This window comes from Bombina bombina, chromosome 2 (assembly GCF_027579735.1).
Source record: "Bombina bombina isolate aBomBom1 chromosome 2, aBomBom1.pri, whole genome shotgun sequence".
Classification (NCBI taxonomy): Eukaryota; Metazoa; Chordata; class Amphibia; order Anura; family Bombinatoridae; genus Bombina; species Bombina bombina.
This window is the reverse complement of record NC_069500.1, coordinates 935,848,115-935,867,932: the sequence shown is the minus strand read 5'-3', so window position 1 is coordinate 935,867,932 and position 19,818 is coordinate 935,848,115. Positions and strand designations below refer to the sequence as shown.

General features: G+C 36.9%; 1 protein-coding gene across 5 annotated transcripts in view; it reads right to left on the bottom strand.

The window, feature by feature from the left end:
• WDFY3 (WD repeat and FYVE domain containing 3) overlaps positions 1-19,818 on the bottom strand; it is an 840,855-nt gene that overhangs the window by 453,234 nt on the left and 367,803 nt on the right. For all 5 annotated transcript variants that reach the window (XM_053703393.1, XM_053703396.1, XM_053703395.1 and 2 more), the window contains exons 6-7: positions 17,745-17,906; positions 8,049-8,241 (exon numbers count right to left, since the gene is read on the bottom strand). In XM_053703393.1, coding sequence (XP_053559368.1) covers positions 8,049-8,241; positions 17,745-17,906 — 355 coding nt within the window. The remainder of the gene's footprint in view (positions 1-8,048; positions 8,242-17,744; positions 17,907-19,818) is intronic.

The window sequence follows — 19,818 nt, the reverse complement described above, 5'->3', positions numbered from 1 at the left end:
TGTACGGTCCACCTAATATGCATCATAATGATAATATTTGTATTGCTTACCAAATTTAGGATTGTATAGTCTTGCAGCCCTAATAGCCAGTGCACCTTAGAAAATGGGCGTATTATAGATGGTTTTTAGATATGATATAATTACAATTGTTATTGCATTTGTGTTTTGGAAATTGTGAACAATTAATACTAACCATATAGACACTTATCATGTATACTAGAGATACGAGATCGTGGGTAATAGGGGAGTGTCTCCAAAAAACTGCATTTGGATTGGTCCAGAGGGGTATTTATACAGCAGGTGTGTGTACAACATTACTATAGGCTGATGAAACGGCTCTGTGTAGCCGAGAAACGCGTTGTTTCTTTTAAAACTTTTAATAAATAGTGGATTGGTTGTTCGGTCGTCTGGACGAAGGTGTTTGGATGCGATTCTTCATCTGATTGGTGGAAGGGCCCCACGTGACCTCCTGGAGAGTCTAGCTGAGTGTTTGTCTGCCGGGCGACGAATAGGTCCCGGTCTGCTGTTTCTGGCACCCCATAGTGCCGTTTTGTTTGTGAGTAGTTCCATCGTTGCTTGCTGTTATTGAGTTTGTTTATACGTTATCACCCTATTTGCGCCTCTTTGTTCCTATCTAGGAGTCTCTTGGTTGCAGCCTGCGTTTTTTGTCCACAGTTTGGGACCTGGATTGCTCGACACGTAGCGCACCTCCAGAGGTTGAATCGTCATCCTCTTTTTAACTATTGCAGATGTGTGTTGCATACCATCTTGCTCTTTTGAGGGTGATTTACAATGTATTTCCATTTAACAAACCCCTTTCCAGTTTATTCCTGTCATCAAATCTACCTCTTTCTTGTGGCATCATTTGATATATCTAAGCTAATTCCAATGACATGATACCATACACTCCCAACATTTCACAGAGGCTTTCTGAGATGCAGGACTTTAAAAAAAAGCCCATTCTGCATTTTGTGGTATTGTGCGGTATTGGAGGACACGGTCACAGGCGGATTTTGGGTGGGGTCAGAGGTGGTCTGTCGATGTGTCTGGGCAATCTGTGCACGTGGCTAATTAGAGTCCCTTTAAACCAGGACAATCAATGACTGTGGCAGGTAGTGGGCCAGACCTCCCAACATTTGACAATCCTGCAGGATACAGGAATGATGAGAGGTGTGTAATACTGAGGTAAGCTCAGGTGTGTGCACATCTCTATGGGAGTAGCATATGCAACTATGTTTGTAACAATGTTTTACATATAATTGATATGTGCATGTTCCTGAGGGTACCTTAGCTAAGTTTCAGCTGAGGATACCAAGAGAAAAAGGCACATTTGATAATGGAACTTAATTGGGTGATAAAAGTTTAATTAATGTCCCTTAAACAAACACTTGCAATTTCTTAAAACTAGTCCTGCGATCTAGAAGAATGTGTAGGAATATGATTAGATAGATATAGAGATATATAGAGAGAGAGAGCGAGAGAGAGAGCGAGAATATATATATATATATATATATATATATGTTATACACATTTTACAACAACCAATATAATACAGAAAGCTTTTTGCTCACCAAGCAAAAAATTATTAATTCATAAAACATAGCTGAGAACAATGTGTTTTTCTTTAACCCCTTAACGACCAAGGACGTACACCATACGTCCTCAAAAAAAATACACGTATGGCGTACGTCCTCGGTCTGGAAAGCAGCTGGAAGCGATCCTGCTCGCTTCCAGCTGCTTTCTGGTTATTGCAGTGATGCCTCAACATCGAGGCATCCTGCAATAACCCCCCTTGGCCATCCGATGCAGAGAGAGCCACTCTGTGGCCCTCTCTGTACCGGACATCGATGGCCGGTTTCGTTGGTGGGTGGGAGCCAGTCTGGGAGGCGGGTGGGCGGCCATCGACGGGCCGTATGATGTGGAGGGGGGCGGGATCGTGGGCGGGAACGCCGGGTGCGCGCGCGTGCATGAGGGGACGCGCGCGGGGGTAGGGAGCGGGTGGGAACCGCTACACTACAGAAAAATGATGGGAGAAAAGTGGCAGTGAGGGCCAAATATATGTAAATATATGTTGATCTAAGAGATCTGGGAGGGGGTGGTGGGTTGGTCTTTTGGGGGGGGCAAGCTACACTACAGAAAATTATTTAAAAAAAGAATAAAAACATGTTTTACTATAAACTGGGTACTGGCAGACAGCTGCCAGTACCAAAGATGGCTACTAATAAGTTAGAGGGGGATGGGTAAAGAGCTGTTTGGGGGGTATCAGGGAGGTTGGGGGCTAAGGGGGGGATCCTCCAGAGCAGCATATGTAAATATGCCTTTTTTTATTATTTTTTTATCAAGGATAGCTTTTTTTTTTAGTACTGGCAGACTTTCTGCCAGTACTTAACATGGCGGGGACAATTGTGGGGTGGGGGAGGGAAGAGAGCTGTTTGGGAGGGATCAGGGGGTGTAATGTGTCAGGTGGGAGGCTGATCTCTACACTAAAGCTAAAATTAACCCTGCAAGCTCCCTACATGCTACCTAATTAACCCCTTCACTGCTAGCCATAATACACGTGTGATGCGCAGCGGCATTTAGCGGCCTTCTAATTACCAAAAAGCAACGCCAAAGCCATGTATGTCTGCTATTTCTCAACAAAGGGGATCCCAGAGAAGCATTTACAACCATTTGTGCCATAATTGCACAAGCTGTTTGTAAATTATTTCAGTGAGAAACCTAAAATTGTGAAAAATTTTACTTTTTTTTTTTTATTTAATCGCATTTGGCGTTGAAATGGTGGCATGAAATATACCAAAATGGGCCTAGATCAATACTTAGGGTTGTCTACTACACTACAATAAAGCTAAAATTAACCCTACAAGCTCCCTACATGCTCCCTAATTAACCCCTTCATTGCTGGGCATAATACACGTGTGGTGCGCAGTGGCATTTAGCGGCCTTCTAATTACCAAAAAGCAACACCAAATCCATATATGTCTGCTATTTATGAAAAAAGGGGATTCCAGAGAAGCATTTACAACCATTTGTGCCATAATTGCACGAGCTGTTTGTAAATAAATTCAGTGAGAAACCTAAAGTTTGTAACAAAATGTGTGAAAAAGTGAACAATTTTTTTTATTTGATCGCATTTGGTGGTGAAATGGTGGCATGAAATATACCAAAATGGGCCTAGATCAATACTTTGGGATGTCTTCTAAAAAAAAATATATACATGTCAAGGGATATTCAGGGATTCCTGGAAGATATCAGTGTTCCAATGTAACTAGCGCTAAGTTTGAAAAAAAGTGGTTTGGAAATAGCAAAGTGCTTCTTGTATTTATTGCCCTATAACTTGCAAAAAAAAGCAAAGAACATGTAAACATTGGGTATTTCTAAACTCAGGACAAAATTTGGAAACTATTTAGCATGAGTGTTTTTTGGTGGTTGCAGATGTGTAACAGATTTTGGGGGTCAAAGTTAGAAAAGGGTGTTTTTTTCCATTTTTTTCCTCATATTTTATATTTTTTTTTATAGTAAATTATAAGATATGATGAAAATAATGGTATCTTTAGAAAGTCCATTTAATGGCAAGAAAAACGGTATATAATATGTGTGGGTACAGTAAATGAGTAAGAGTAAAATTACAGCTAAACACAAACACTGCAGAAATGTAAAAATAGCCTTGGTCCCAAACGGTCAGAAAATGGAAAAGTGCTGTGGTCATTAACCCCTTAACGACCAACGACGTATGGGGTACGTCCTGCAAAAAAATGCAGTTAATGACCAAGGACGTACCCCGTACGTCGTTGGTCTTTGAAAGCAGTGGAAGCGATCCTGATCACTTCCAACTGCTTTCATGTTATAGCAGTGATGCCTCGATATTGAGGCATCCTGCTATAACATTTTTTAGCCGTCCGATGCAGAGAGAGCCACCCTGTGGCCCTCTCTGCATCGGCCATCAATGGCTATGTTCGTTGGTGGGTGGGAGCTGATCCAGGGAGGCGGGTGGGTGGCCATCGGTGGGAAGGGGGGCGGGATCGAGTGCGCGCGCGTGCGCGGGCGTGCACGTGAGCGCGGGTGCGCGCGCGGGAGTGGGAACCCTACACTATGAAACAAGTAAGGTGGTACTTGGTGGGAGAGAGGGTGGGAAGTTGAACATTATAAATTCTAACGATCTGGGAGGGTGGGAGGTTGGGGGTTGAGGGGGGGCAGCTACACTACAGAAAATAGTAGTTTTAAAATAATAAAATAAAAAATTTGATAGAAAACATTTGATTTCAAACTGGGTACTGGCAGACAGCTGCCAGTACCCAATATGGCGCATAATAAGGCAGAGAGGGGGGTTAGAGAGCTGTTTGGGGGGATCAGGGAGGTTGGGGGCTAAGGGGGGATCCTACAGAGCAGAATTATTATTTATTTTTTTTAAATCCCCAAAAAACTCTTATTTTAGTACTGGCAGACTTACTGCCAGTACTTAAGATGGCGGGGACAATTGTGGGGTGGGGGAGGGAAGAGAGCTGTTTGGGAGGGATCAGGGGGTGTGATGTGTCATGTGGGAGGTTGATACCTACACTAAAGCTAAAATTAACCCTACAAGCTCCCTAATTAACCCCTTCAATGCTGGGCATTATACACGTGTGGTGCGCAACGGCATTTAGCTGCCTTCTAATTACCAAAAAGCAAAGCCAAAGCCATATATGTCTGCTATTTCTGAACAAAGGGGATCCCAGAGAAGCTTTTACATCAATTTATGCCATAATTGCACAAGCTGTTTGTAAATAATTTCAGTGAGAAACCTAAAATTGTGAAAAATTTAACGCTTTTTTTTATTTGTTCGCATTTGGCGGTGAAATGGTGGCATGAAATATACCAAAATGGACCTAGATCAATACTTTGGGTTGTCTACTACATTATACTAAAGCTAAAATTAACCCTACAAGCTCCCTACAAGCTCCCTAATTAACCCCTTCAATGCTGGGCATAATACACGTGTGGTGCGCAGTGGCATTTAGCGGGCTTCTAAATACCAAAAAGCAATGCCAAAGCCATATATGTCTGCTATTTCTGAACAAAGGGGATCCCAGAGAAGCATTTACAACCATTTATGCCATAATTGCACAAGTTGTTTGTAAATAATTTCAGTGAGAAACCTAAAGTTTGTGAAACAATTTGTGAAAAAGTGAACAATTTTTTTTATTTGATCGCATTTGGTAGCGAGATGGTTGCATGAAATATACTAAAATGGGCCTAGATCAATACTTTGGGATGTCTTCTAAAAAAAAAATATATACATGTCAAGGGATATTCAGGTATTCCTGAAAGATATCAGTGTCCCAATGTAACTAGCGCTAATTTTGAAAAAAAGTGGTTTGGAAATAGCAAAGTGCTACTTGTATTTATTGCCCTATAACTTGCAAAAAAAAACAAAGAACATGTAAACATTGGGTATTTCTAAACTCAGGACAAAATTTAGAAACTATTTAGCATGGGTGTTTTTTGGTGGTTGTAGATGTGTAACAGATTTTGGGGTTCAAAGTTAGAAAAAGTGTGTTTTTTTCCATTTTTTCCTAATATTTTATAATTTTTTTATAGTAAATTATAAGATATGATGAAAATAATGGTATCTTTAGAAAGTCCATTTAATGGCGAGAAAAACGGTATATAATATGTGTGGGTACAGTAAATGAGTAAGAGGGAAATTACAGCTAAACACAAACACTGCAGAAATGTAAAAATAGCCTTGGTCCCAAACGGACAGAAAATGGAAAAGTGCTGTGGTCCTTAAGGGGTTAATGATTCACATAGAGAAGAGTTGATTTTAAACAACTTTCCAATTTGCTTCCATTATCTAATTTACTTAATTCTCTTGGTATCCATCCTTTGTTGAAGAAACAGCAATGCACATGGGTGAGCCAATAACATGAGCCATGTATGTGCAGCTACAAATCGGCAGCCTACCTGGGTATTCTTTTCAACAAAGGCAAAATAACTAAACAAATTAGATAATATAAGTAAATTGGTAAGAAAATTGTGTGCTCTCTTTAAATCATGAAAGAAAAAAATTTGGATTCATGTCCCTTTAAGGTAGATATTCACTGACACTACACATGGAAAAAAATGCAGCATCACATAAATGGAACAGCCATTAAGTTGCAATGTATTTTCATTGTAAAGATACATATTGCTTTTTTTAAAGGGGACAACAAAAACCCTTTTTTATGATTCAAACAGAGCATGCAATTTTAAAAAACTTTCCAATTTACTTCTATTATCTAAGTAGTTTTATTCTCTTGATATCCTTTGTTGAAAAGAATACCTAGGTAGTCTCAGGAATTGTTGATTGGTGGCTGCACAAATATGCCTTTGTTATTGGTTCACCCAATGCTTTCAGCTAGCTCCCAATTGTTACATGGCATCAGAAAGAAGATTAGATAAAAATATGGCATAGTTTTGTATTCTCCATTATCAAGTTCAGAATTGGTCTATTGGAAAGCAATTGCAGCAAGACAGGTGTTATCCTATGAGTAAAACGTTCCCATTGTGCATGCATGTTAATTTACTGCAAATCAGCACAAACGTAATGTAATTACAAGGTGTTTATGTCCTTTTAATGACAGCAACCTTTATAAAAAGCAGGTGGTAACTTTCTTTTTGTGTCAAGAGAATGCAGAATATTTCTCTAAATGGCCACCAGAATATAAGTAAAAGTACACTACTAAAATGTTTGTCTACAATAGATGATGTTTCTTCCTCTCAATGTCATATCGGCTTTTTGATGCTTTGGTAAATCACTAGAAAGACACCCCAAAGACTGTTGGGAGAAAGTACACACACCATGGAGCAGATTAAAGACACAGGAAACCTCAACATTTTCTTTTATGATTTGGATAGAACATACAATTCCAAACAACTTTCCAATTTACTTCTATTATCAAATTTGCCTCATTCTGTTGTTATCCTTTGCTGAAGGAACATTCCACGACTGGAACTAGCTGACCACATCTAGTTAGCCAATCACAAGAGACAAATGAGTGCAGGCACCAATCAGCAACTAGCTACCACTAGTGTAGGATATGTGCGTATTATTATTTGAACAAGGGATACTAAGAGTACGAAGCACATTTGAAAATAGAAGTAAATTTAAAAGTGTAATAAAATAACATGCAAGTTTAATTTTGTCTTTCCTATCCCTTTAATCATTGTCCGAACAGACTATGTTCATCGGTAGTGAACCTGCCCATCCGAGATCAAAGCTTTGGTTTAGCATTCGCTACCTGTAAATATCATTGCATGAGCAGAAGTTTGAGCAATGCCGCCTGCCTCCTCTTGTGCAACCAAACCTGCAGCCATCACTGGCATTCTCCCTTTGATAAATCTGCACTATGGCTATTTCTCCTCTTATGAAGGTTACCTGTGTTTTTATGATCTAATCTTACTGCTTCGGCTTCTCAGCAGATTATTGTATGCATCCATTCCGTCTGACTTTCCCACATATACTCTCTGGGCTTTTGTTACTATATTTCCCCAAGGATTTTGTTTACAAGCTGTTTAATTCCGATAGGCCACACCCCATTAGTTTTCATTTATATCAATGATCTGATGCTCTCTTTCGTTCTCTATAAACATCTGCTGTGTGAACCTTTCCAAAAGACCAGTTTTAAAAATGTAACGCCTTGGTAGACCACATTATAATTAAAATCAGAATTCAATTTTGCAGCTAATGATGAAATCTAATGACATCCAAGTTCTTTATTATTACTTTGCATTTATAAAACTTGGTGACTGCACTGGTGTTTCAATTCGGTTTCCCTATCTCCAAGCATGCAACTTTGCTGACCAGATATGATGTCATATATGATCTCAGGTGTGATGTCATCAGTGAGGTCATATCAACAATGTTCAGTGGATGCCAAAGTCTTTAATCTATTTGCTACTATGAGAGCACAACAAACTCACAAACTCTGATTACTTGACAACTGCGTGATATTTTTTTCTGTATGGAGTATATAGACATGGTGGTAACATATAATTTATGAGTTTATTTTCTCTCTCATGTCGCTACTTACCGTGTATGTACTTAACCACATTCAGGCTAAGTCCATGCCGTGAGATGGTCATTAGCACTTCACCTGCACTTTTCCTCCATGGAAGGTTGTAAGGTGGGCACCAAGAGGTTATTGCACTGAAGAGAAGTTGAAGGTCATCCTTCTGAGCCAACTCCTCTGCTGGAGACACGAAGTTACAAAGCTTCACAAGAATCTACAACAAACAAGACAAGCAATTATGTTGGAGAGTGGCTTTCAAAATCCATGCAGAATGAAAGGGATATGAACGCCATTTTTTTTTCTTTTGTGATTTAGACAGAGCATACAAATTTAAAAAAAATTCCAATGTACTTCTATTTTCAAATTTGATAGGCTCTCGTGGTATTCTTTGTTGAAGTGATACCTAGGTAGCTAGCGTGCACGTCTAGAGCTGTATATGACAAGAAAGAAGTGTTGCCATGTAATGTTCTTGCAAACGTATAACATTCTTGCAAAACTATGGTGCTGCAGACACACGCAAGCTCCTGAGTACCTTCCTGCTTTTCAACAAACGATACCGAGAGAACAAAGAACATTTGAGGATGATGATGATAATAGTAAATAAAAACATTGTTTAAAATGACATGCTTTGTAGGAATTATGAAAGATACAATGTGGGTTTCATGTCCTTTTTAATAATTCTAGTAATACACAGCAAGTAAAGTCTGAATTGAAATCGTAAATCCTAACCTGCTCAATAATAAGCCTTATTTTACCCACTCTTGTGTATTTCAGCCTGCTCAATGCTTTAAATTATACTTTTAAATGCACAGCTCTTTTTGTCTGAGTTTCCTGTGTAAATCAAGTGTCTTTTCAGCAATCAATGCACTTTCAGAAGGTAATGGGACTGGTTCACTGGTAGCAGCAGCCATCTCTAAAAGGGTTAACCTCTCTTTTAGAGACAGAGTTTACAGCAGTGATCATCAAGTGTTTCTGTGGATTGATAACAAATTTGAGGATCAGAATATATTTTTGTGTTTATATAAAAGTCTTCTTGTCAGAATAAAGAATGTTCCTGCAGGAGTATTTGGGTAAACAGGGATTGTTGTTGACTTGTAGGGGGTCACAACCCTAATACTTTAATAGGAAAGACAGTCCTCATTATCAAACTGGTGGAGAAGGTGGGGAATTGAAACAGAGAGGAACTGCGGCACATAACAAATCTGCCCAACTGCAACAATTGATAAAAACGTCACCTTATAAGTCTGACCTTTTTAAGATCCCCCACAATTTATGAACAATGGTGTCTTTGTGATTCTCCCATGAAAATATTCCTAGAATTAACAAGACTTCTCTTCAGCAGCCTTCAGTATGCACAATTACCCTCCTACACCACTTAAAGGGACATTATACACTCATTTTTTCTTTGCATAAATGTTTTGTAGATGATCTATTTATATAACCCATGACGTTTTTTAAAAAAAAAAAAAAATGTTTAGTTTTGCTTATTTTTAAATAACATTGCTTTGATTTTCAGACTCCTAACCAAGCCCCAAAGTTTTATGTGAATACCGTCAGCCACCTTCTCCAGCTTGCTGCTGTTTGTGTAAAGGGTATTTTCATATGCAAAAGAAGGGGGAGGGGGGGAAAGTGTTTTATTTCCCACTTGCAGTGGGCTTTCCAGCTACCTTTTCAACAGAGCCAAACTGACAGCTTCTAAGTAAATTTTTAAACAGTTTATTACTGGATCTTTATATCAGTATCTGTGCATCTTATTCTTTATAGTAGTGTCTATTACATGCAGTTATATGAAAATGAGTGTATACTGTCCCTGATTTACAAAGGGAACTAAACACACAGAACTGGCTAAGGATTTTTATTAGAACACAAAAATTCTCTATATCTTCACAGCTGGTTGAGCTTACAGGGACAGTCAACACCAAAATTGTTAATGTGTAAAAAAGATAGATAATGTCTTTACTACCCATTCCCCAGATTTTCCCAACCAACATTGTTTTATTAATATACTTTATAACATTTAAACCTTTACATTTCTGCCTGTTTCTAAGCTACCACAGACAGCCTCTTATCACATGCTTTTTTATTTGCTTTTCACTACAAGACACTGCTAATCCATATGGGCCATATAGATAATGTTGTGCTCTCTCCTGTGGAGTTGTGGCTGACTCAGCACTAATTTGCTAAAATGCAAGTCAATAGATAATAAATAAATAGCCATGCGATCAGGGGGCTGTCAGAAGATGCTTAGATACAAGGTAATCACAGAGGTAAAAAGTATATTAATATAACTGTGTTGGTTAAGCAAAACTGAGGAATGGGTAATAAAGGGATTATCCATCTTTTTAAACAATAACATTTTTGCAATTTACTTTCCCTTTAAGTTTGAACTAGTCTTGAAATAGTATCTTACGCCTGCCTGACGCAATTATATACACCCCCACATTAGAGGGTTATGTTGGCTAGGATGCGGGGTGAAGTGGTCCTTAATACACATATGGTGACATTGTACCAAGCTGAATCCCTTTTGGTTTGGAGATTTAAACTTTTTTACGTTATCTTATTGGAAACTTATTCTCACTGAAGCCCACACAAGCTGGCAACTCTATCCACATAACATTACATTCAGGGACAGAAAATCAGAAGGTAAAACACAATTTTTGTCAGTTGTCAAGTATCCTGTATTTTCCTATAAAATTATTATACAAAAAGTTCTTATTTAAGGAAGTGATTACTTAAAAGTTAATTATTTAGTTATTTATATTAAACAACAATGTGTTGTTCTCATAACCATTAAAAGCACTTAAATCATTACATTACATTTTAAACGGATACTAAACCCACATTATTTTTTTTTCTTTCATAGTTCAGATAGAGCATGCAATTTTAAGCAACTTTCGAATTAACTCCTATTATCAATGTTTATTCGTTCTCTTGCTATCTTTATTTGAAAAGCAGGAATGTAAAGCTTAGGAGACAACCCATTTTTGGATCAGCACCCTTTGGGTTTAGTATCCCTTTACGTTTAAAAGCTGAAAGACTATTAATTAAATTTACAAAAAACAAAACTCCATGTCCAGTAAAACTTATATTATACATTTACACTCAATTTACTAAATACACAACGTTTTTTTTCTGTTACTTGTAGAATATTTACTTTAAAGGGACAGTAAACACATTAAAATTTGAAATGGTTTTGTTAAAGTGAAGGTTAATTTTACTCTACCTGAAGACATGAATGTATCCAATTTTAATATAAGAAGCTGATCGTTAAGTTATTTTTAATGAATATCATGATTATATTTATATTATTATACTCCTACCGTTTCCGTGTATGCTCATCCCCACCTATATTTCCGGACTTTCAATGTTGTGACGTATAGAGCGGTCCAACCCGCTCTATACATATCTCCCAAGCGCATGCACTACCTTCGTTTATACTGCGCATGCACGAATAGTCATTTTCGTCAACTTTTGCGCATGCAATAGTCTAAAATTTCCTGCACCAATGCGCATGCGTAAACAGACACTGATACTAGTCCTACTGAGATGGATTACGCTTGCGCAAAACGGGAGCGCGTATCGAGTCTAAGATTGAGAATATGAATGTAAGGCATGCGTTACGTGACGTGGATCGACGGCAGCCTAACGGCCAGAATTTCAATTGGATGTTAGGAGAACGTGATCAGGAGTTTAAAAAAAATAGAAAACGGGTTGAATCGGATAAGCTATAAATACTTATTTATTACAGTAATAACTTTTTACATCGATAATTGTGTAAGAGATGATGAATGAAACCCATACTAATTTTGATCAAATAATATAATTCAGGATTGAGAAAAGGGTAACTTAACCTTCACTTTAAGCATAGTAAAAACAACTTTACAATATACTTTTATTACTTTCTTTGTTCCCTTTTCTTTTTCTTGCACTTTAGCCCTTTCTAATTCTCAGACCTAGAAAAGCACCCTGCAGACTTCTCAAGGCTAATCATGCTACATATCTTTCCCTAAATAACTAACAGATAATACCTGAGAATCTATGGAGTCTATCCTAACAATATGACAATAGCTAGCCTTGTTGTCTGCAAACTATGCTCCAAATAAAGCAAATAGTGGGTGAAATTTGGATATTGAAAAACAAATGCTGCAAGCAAGGTAATATTTTGTTTTAAAATTGTTTCAATTTGGCTAATATGTTACTATATAGCAAGACTACAAAATTGTCTTGTAATTTCACAATGTACTGTCCCTTTAAGTAGTGTGCAATGTTTTTAAAGACCTAAAGCATCATTATTGTTATAAATTATTATTAGAGTTTCTTTATCAGAGACTACATGTGTTAGTTTTGCGTAAATGTAAGAATAGACCTACAATATAAATGTAAATGTATGCTCCAACTTAAAAAAAATGCAGGAATTATCACTGAACAGATGGCTTATCAAATATTCTATTAAGAAACTGCAATGGGGATATTAAAAAGATCGATAGTGGCCGACGCCAAATGGAAATAACTATTGCAAATGCAGCATTATATATAATGATTTCTGATTCAGATACAGTTTGTGTGCTTGGATTGTTTGAGCTTACTATTCCCGGTTACTCCTCTTGACAGCTCTACTAGCTAAATCACTTAACTGGCAACTAGCCTATAAAACACTAATGCTTTATTTAACCCCTTTAGCCCTGATTGAGCTCCAAAGTAATGCATGAATAGTGTTTATTATCTGCATAAACAGAGTCTTAGAAATCAGCCTATGAGCCTACCTAGGTTTAGCCTTTACCAAAAAATGCAAAGAGGAAAAAAAAAATCAAATTTGATGATAAAAGTACATTGGAAAGTTGTTTAAAAATGACATGCCCAATCTGAATCATGAAAGTTTATTTTGGACTTTACCGTCTCTAACTTTTCACATAATTATAAAAGTGGCTAATTATGATTATATTTAAATACCTAACTGAAAAACATTCTTCATTATCAATTTCAAAATCAGGTATTCTTGCTTTATGATTGGATGTAGTAAAACCTAACCACACCCAAACAAAAACGATATATTTATATATATTGGATCCAAATCTTAGTGGGTTGCATTTTCACAAAAAGAAGTCCGGCTCCGAAAAGAGCTGGACGATGTGAGTGGTCACTTTCTTCCGCAACGTTAAAGAAACAGACTACAGTCTATTTGATACCAAAATAAATACAAAAGAAAAGCCAGCATGAAGGGAAGACCTGGGATATCAAGCTACAGAGATAACAGAGAAAATTGATTTTTCTGCATTCTCTGCAGAACTAAAACAAAATATCAGCAACACAAAAACAAATATAGTTCAAGCAAAACCACATTTCATTTGACTTTATTTCTATAATGCATTAAGGTTATCCAGCAGTTGTCCTGATCAATTTGTATTTGTTATGAATATTAAAAAAAAATTAGAGGACATTGATAAAGCAGATTTTAGCTGATCATATTATTTTAACACACTTTTTTTTTTTTTTTTTTTTTTTTTTTTTTTTTTAAATTAATGACCCTATTTAAAGGGACAGTTCACCCAAAAATTTCCCCCTTTAAAATTGTTCTTTATGATTCATTTTACCTACTGGAGTGTTTTAAATTGTTTACAAGTAGCTCCTTTACCCATAATTTGGCATTTGAAATAGCTGACTTAGCTTGTGGTTTCCCAAACCATACTGAAAGTTTCTATACTGGAGTATGTTCTATTGAATAGCCTAAGTAAACACAGCCAGTAGAAAAGATTACACTCTCAGTGGGGGGCATGATAGTTAAGTAATAAAATGATCATTTTCCATTGTTCTCTCTAAGTATTGAGCTTTGGTTTTCTAGACAAATATAAGATAAGGAAGCAAGCGTGTGTACATAAAATGATAACATAATGAGATATGATATTACCTGAAGCTCAACCCATTGTAATAGGCTGTGTGGTTTAAAAGCACAAAACCAGCTACTTCATATACACAAATATACCGAAAACGCAATTTCTCATAAATGTTATACTCTGCAGCTGGTATAACAAGTCATTGAAAATACATTCATATAAAAACAATTTTACAGTGTACTGTCCCTTTAAGTGCCACGCACATTAAAGGGACAGTCAAGACCAAATAAAACTTTCATGATTCAAATAGGGCATGTCATTTTAAACACCTTTCCAATTTACTTTTATCACCAATTTTGCTTTGTTCTCTTGGTATTCTTAGTTGAAAGCTAAACCTAGGAGGTTCATATGCTAATTTCTTAGACCTTGAAAGCCGCCTCTAATCGAAATGCATTTTTACATTTTTTAACACTAGAGGGCGTTAGTTCATGTGTTTCATATAGATAACATTGAGCTCATGCACGTGACTTTACAGAGGAGTGAGCACTGATTGGCTAAAAATGCAAGTCTGTCAAAAGAACTGAGATAAGGGGGCAGCCTGCAGAGGCTTAGATACAAGTTAGTCACAGAAGTAAAAAGTGTATTAATATAACTGTGTTGGTTATGCACAACTGGGGAATGGGTAATAAAGGGATTATCTATCTTTTAAAACAACAAAAACTCTGGTGTTGACTGTCCCTTTAAAGGGACATAAAACCCCAAAAAATAGTTTCATGATTTAGATAGAACATACAATTTTAAACAACTTACAAATTAAGTAATATTATCAATTTTTCTTAATTATTTTTTTTTGTTATCTTTTGTGAAAAAGCAGGCATGTAAGCTCAGGAGTGTGCACGTGTCTGCAGCACTATATGTCAGCAATTTTACAACAATGTCATACATTAGCAAGAGCACTAGATGGCAGCACTATATCCTGTCATGCAGTGCTTCAGGCATGTGCACGCTACCTAGGTATCTCATCAACAAAGAATAACATGAGAACGAAGAAAATTTGATAATATAAGTAAGCTGAAAACTTTTTTTTTTTTTTTTAATTCTATTATCTTTCTGAATAATGAAAGAAACATTTTTGGTCTCATGTCCCTTTAACCGTAAAGCCAATTCACCAAATGAAATACATTCATACCCTGGGTAACAAAGACAGGTAAATCTGTGACAGCCACAGATCATTCCAATGATTGGCAAAGCAAGCAACATGAAAGTTTCACTTTAAATTCTCAAGGGAACCGTTCGGTTACTTACGTATTTACAGATGGAAAAACACGTTTTCATTTGGTATTTGTATGTGCTCTTGTCTATTTTATGGTGCGAGTTATACAAGTGGAAGCCATTTTAATTATTGTTCTATTGCATTTATTGATATGCATCGCTTTGAATCAAAGTAGTACTTTGGTCATGACCAGCAATTAAAAAAAAAAAAAGATTAATCACAAAAAATAGTTAAAGGGACACCTCATGATTTAAATTTAAATAGGGCATGTCATGTTAAACAACTTCCCAATTTCTTTTTATCACCAATTTTGCTTTTTTTTCTCTTGGTATTCTTAGTTGAAAGCTAAACCTAGGAGGTTCATATGCTAATTTCTTAGACCTTGAAGACTGCCTCTAATCTGAATGCATTTTGACCACTAGAGGGCATTAGTTCATGTGTTTCATATAGAGAACATTGAGCTCATGCACGTGAAGTGACCTAGGAGTGAGAACTGATTGGCTACAATGCAAATCTGTCAAAAGAACTGAGATAAGGAGGCAGTCTCCAGAGACTTAGATACAAGGTAATTACAGAGGTAAAACGTGTATTAATATAACTGTGTTGGTTATGCAAAACTGGGGAATGGGTAATAAAGGGATTATCTTTCTTTTTAAAAAACAAAAAATCTGGTGTTGACTGTCCCTTTAAGATCAAGAAAAGCAAAAATTGAGCCAATGACAATAGGTATATTTATGCAGCCACTTATCGCAGCTAGAACCTAGGTTCTTTGCGGCTCCTGAGCTTACATAGATAAACATTTCAGCAAAGGATAACAAGAGAAGGAAGCAAATTAAACAATAGAAGTAAATTGGAACATTGTTTAAAAATATATTCTCTATCTGAATCATGAAAGAAAACTTTTGGGTTTCATGTCCCTTTAAGGATTTTAAAAGAAGTTCCAAAGTAAATATTTGTTTGGTCTGAAGACAAAATATTACAAAACAGAGCTTCTCTGATATCCAAGTTTTATGGCTATTTAAAAGTTACATATTCTTTATGTCACTTTAAAGTTCTATTGACAATGTTAGCTCTTGTAGATGATAGATTATGAGAATAATGATGCTAATAATAATAATAATAATAATAATAATAATAATAAGTAGGCTAGTGTATTCTTAATACCAATCTGATCTGGATTGAAAAACAACCTATCGTAGTCAGGAGACCTAGAATACTTTGACTAAAGGAGATTTGTTTGTGCAGAGCCGTAGAATCCCTTGCACACTATGAAGCATCAGAATGGTTATTGTTACTGGGTGACATTTGCAAAAATACAATACTTCTAAAGTCCATGTACTGATTCAGATAGAGCAAACTTTCCAATTTACTTTGGTTATTAAATTTGCTTTGTTCTTTTGCGAGCTTTTATTAAAGAGTAAATCTGGGTAGGCTCATAAGAGCTCAGGAGTGTACACGTGTCTTTAGAACTCTATGGCAGCAGTAGTTGGCAACATTATTTGTAGCTTTGTTATAAAATGTTGCAAAACACTGCTGCCATAGAGTTCTAAAGACAAGTGCACACTCCTGAGCTCTTATGAGCCTACCTAGTTTTACTCTTCAATAAAAGATACCAAAAGAATTAAGCGAATTTGATAACAGAAGTAAATTGGAAAGTTGTTTAAAATTGCATGCTCTATCTGAATCATGAAAGTTTAATGTTGACGTTACTGTCCCTTTAACATTGTTGAATATTCTAATTGCAGCATTTCAATAAACTAAAACCTAGGAGGTTCATATGCTAATTTCTTAGACCTTGAAAGCCGCCTCTAATCGAAATGCATTTTGACATTTTTTAACACTAGAGGGCGTTAGTTCATGTGTTTCATATAGATAACATTGAGCTCATGCACGTGACTTTACAGAGGAGTGAGCACTGATTGGCTAAAAATGCAAGTCTGTCAAAAGAATTGAGATAAGGGGGCAGCCTGCAGAGGCTTAGATACAAGGTAAGTACAGAGGTAAAAAGTATATTATTATAACCGTGTTGGTTATGCACAACTGGGGAATGGGTAATAAAGGGATTATCTATTTTTTAAAACAACAAAAACTCTGGTGTTGACTGTCCCTCTAAAGGGACATAAAACCCCAAAAAATAGTTTCATGATTTAGATAGAACATACAATTTTAAACAAGTTACAAATTAAGTAATATTATCAATTTTTATTAATTATTTTTTTTGTTATCTTTTGTGGAAAAGCAGGCATGTAAGCTCAGGAGTGTGCATGTGTCTGCAGCACTATATGTCAGCAATTTTACAACAATGTCATACATTAGCAAGAGCACTAGATGGCAGCACTATTTCCTGTCATGCAGTGCTTCAGGCATGTGCACGCTACCTAGGTATCTCATCATAGAGTTCTAAAGACAAGTGCACACTCCTGAGCTCTTATGAGCCTACCTAGTTTTACTCTTCAATAAAAGATACCAAAAGAATTAAGCGAATTTGATAACAGAAGTAAATTGGAAAGTTGTTTAAAATTGCATGCTCTATCTGAATCATGAAAGTTTAATGTTGACGTTACTGTCCCTTTAACATTGTTGAATATTCTAATTGCAGCATTTCAATCCTACCTGTACAAATACTTTCTGAAGTAACGCTCTGCGCTCAGGCAAGGGCAGCTCGTTCTCCGCTCCTCCAGGTACCTCAGGCACATGTGGAAGGTCAAAGAACAAGTACAGACATTTAATGAGCGTGGAAGGTACGGACATAGTCGTCATGCAGTCCACAGTTTTCTGTAGAAATAAAAATATAAAAGGTTAGATTTAAAAATTGTCTTTACAAAGATGATCACAATAAAATATATTTGTTATACATAGTATAAAAAAAGTATTTATGAAAATGTTCCAGTGAATCTGCACTCACACCAAAAGATAATTGCCAACTGTCTAATTTTTCCTGTGATAGTGCCAATTTTTGGGTTCATGACCCTGCATTTTAAGTCTGTCCGCTGTTATATTCAGTGTCTGTATTTAGTTAAAGGGACAGTGTACACTAATTTTCATATAACTGCATGTAATAGACACAAGTATAAAGAATATGCACAGATACGGATATAAAAATATGTATAAAATCTTTTAAAAAACATACTTAAAACCTCCCGATTTAGCACTGTAGATAAGGTAGAGCTGGGACACTCACTGAAAGGGGCTGAGAAAACAGGAAGAGCAGACCCCCCCCCCCCCCCGCATATGAAAACACCCATTATACAAACAGGAGAATACTGGAATCTGTAGACATCAGTATACATCTAAAACTTTGGGGCTTGGTTAGGAGCCTGAAAATCAGCACAAACCCAAAACAAGCAAAACTACAAATTTTTTACAAAAACAAAATTTATGCTTACCTGATAAATTTCTTTCTTTTGCGATGTATCGAGTCCACAGATTCATCCTTACTTGTGGGGGGATATCCTTCCTATCAGGAAGTGGCAAAAAGAGCACCCACAGCAGAGCTGTCCATATAGCTCCCCCCTTAACTCCACCCTCCAGCCATTTGACCGAAGGCTTAGGAAGAAAAAGGAGAAACTATAAGGTGCAGAGGTGACTGAAGTTTACAATAAAAAATACTATCTGTCTTGATAGACAGGGGGGCGAAGACCAAGTCGCAGCATTACAAATTTGTTCAACAGAAGCATAATTTTTAAAAGCCCATGTGGAAGCCACCGCTCTAGTAGAGTGAGCTGTAACCCTTTCTGGAGGCTGCTGTCCAGCAGTCTCATATGCCAAACGGATGATGCTTTTCAGCCAAAAGGAAAGAGAGGTAGCTGTATCCTTTTGACCTCTACGCTTTCCAGAATAGACAACAAAGAAGATGTTTGACGAAAAGCTTTGGTTGCTTGCAAATAAAACTTTAAAGCATGAACCACGTCCAAGTTGTGCAACAGACGTTCCCTTCTTAGAAGAAGGATTAGGATACAGAGAAGGAACAACAATTTCTTGATTGATATTCCTGTTAGTAACAACCTTAGAAAGGAATCCAGGTTTGGTACGCAAAACCACCTTATCCGCATGGAAAATAAGATAAGGCGAGTCGCATTGCAATGCAGATAGTTCAGAAACTCTTTGAGCTGAAGAGATAGCAACTAGAAACAGAACTTTCCAAGATAGAAGCTTAATATATATGGAATGCATGGGTTCAAACGGAACCCCTTGAAGAACTTTAAGAACTAAATTCAAACTCCATGGCGGAGCAACAGGTTTAAACACAGGCTTGATTCTAACTAAAGCCTGACAGAACGCCTGAATGTCTAGGACATCTGCCAGACGCTTGTGCAATAGAATAGACAAAGCAGATATCAGTTCTTTTAAGAAACTAGCTGACAATCCCTTCTCCAATCCTTCTTGGAGGAAGGACAAAATCCTAGGAATCCTGATCTTACTCCATGAGTAACCTTTGGATTCGCACCAATAAAGATATTTACGCCACATGTTATGATAGATTTTCCTGGTGACAGGCTTTCGAGCCTGAATCAAGGTATCAATGACCGACTCAGAAACCCCGCTTTGATAAAATCAAGCGTTCAATCTCCAAGCAGTCAGCCGTAGAGAAATTAGATTTGGATGCTTGAACGAACCTTGAATCAAAAAGGTCCTGTCTCAGCGGTAGAGTCCATGGAGGAAGAGAAGACATGTCCACCAGGTCTGC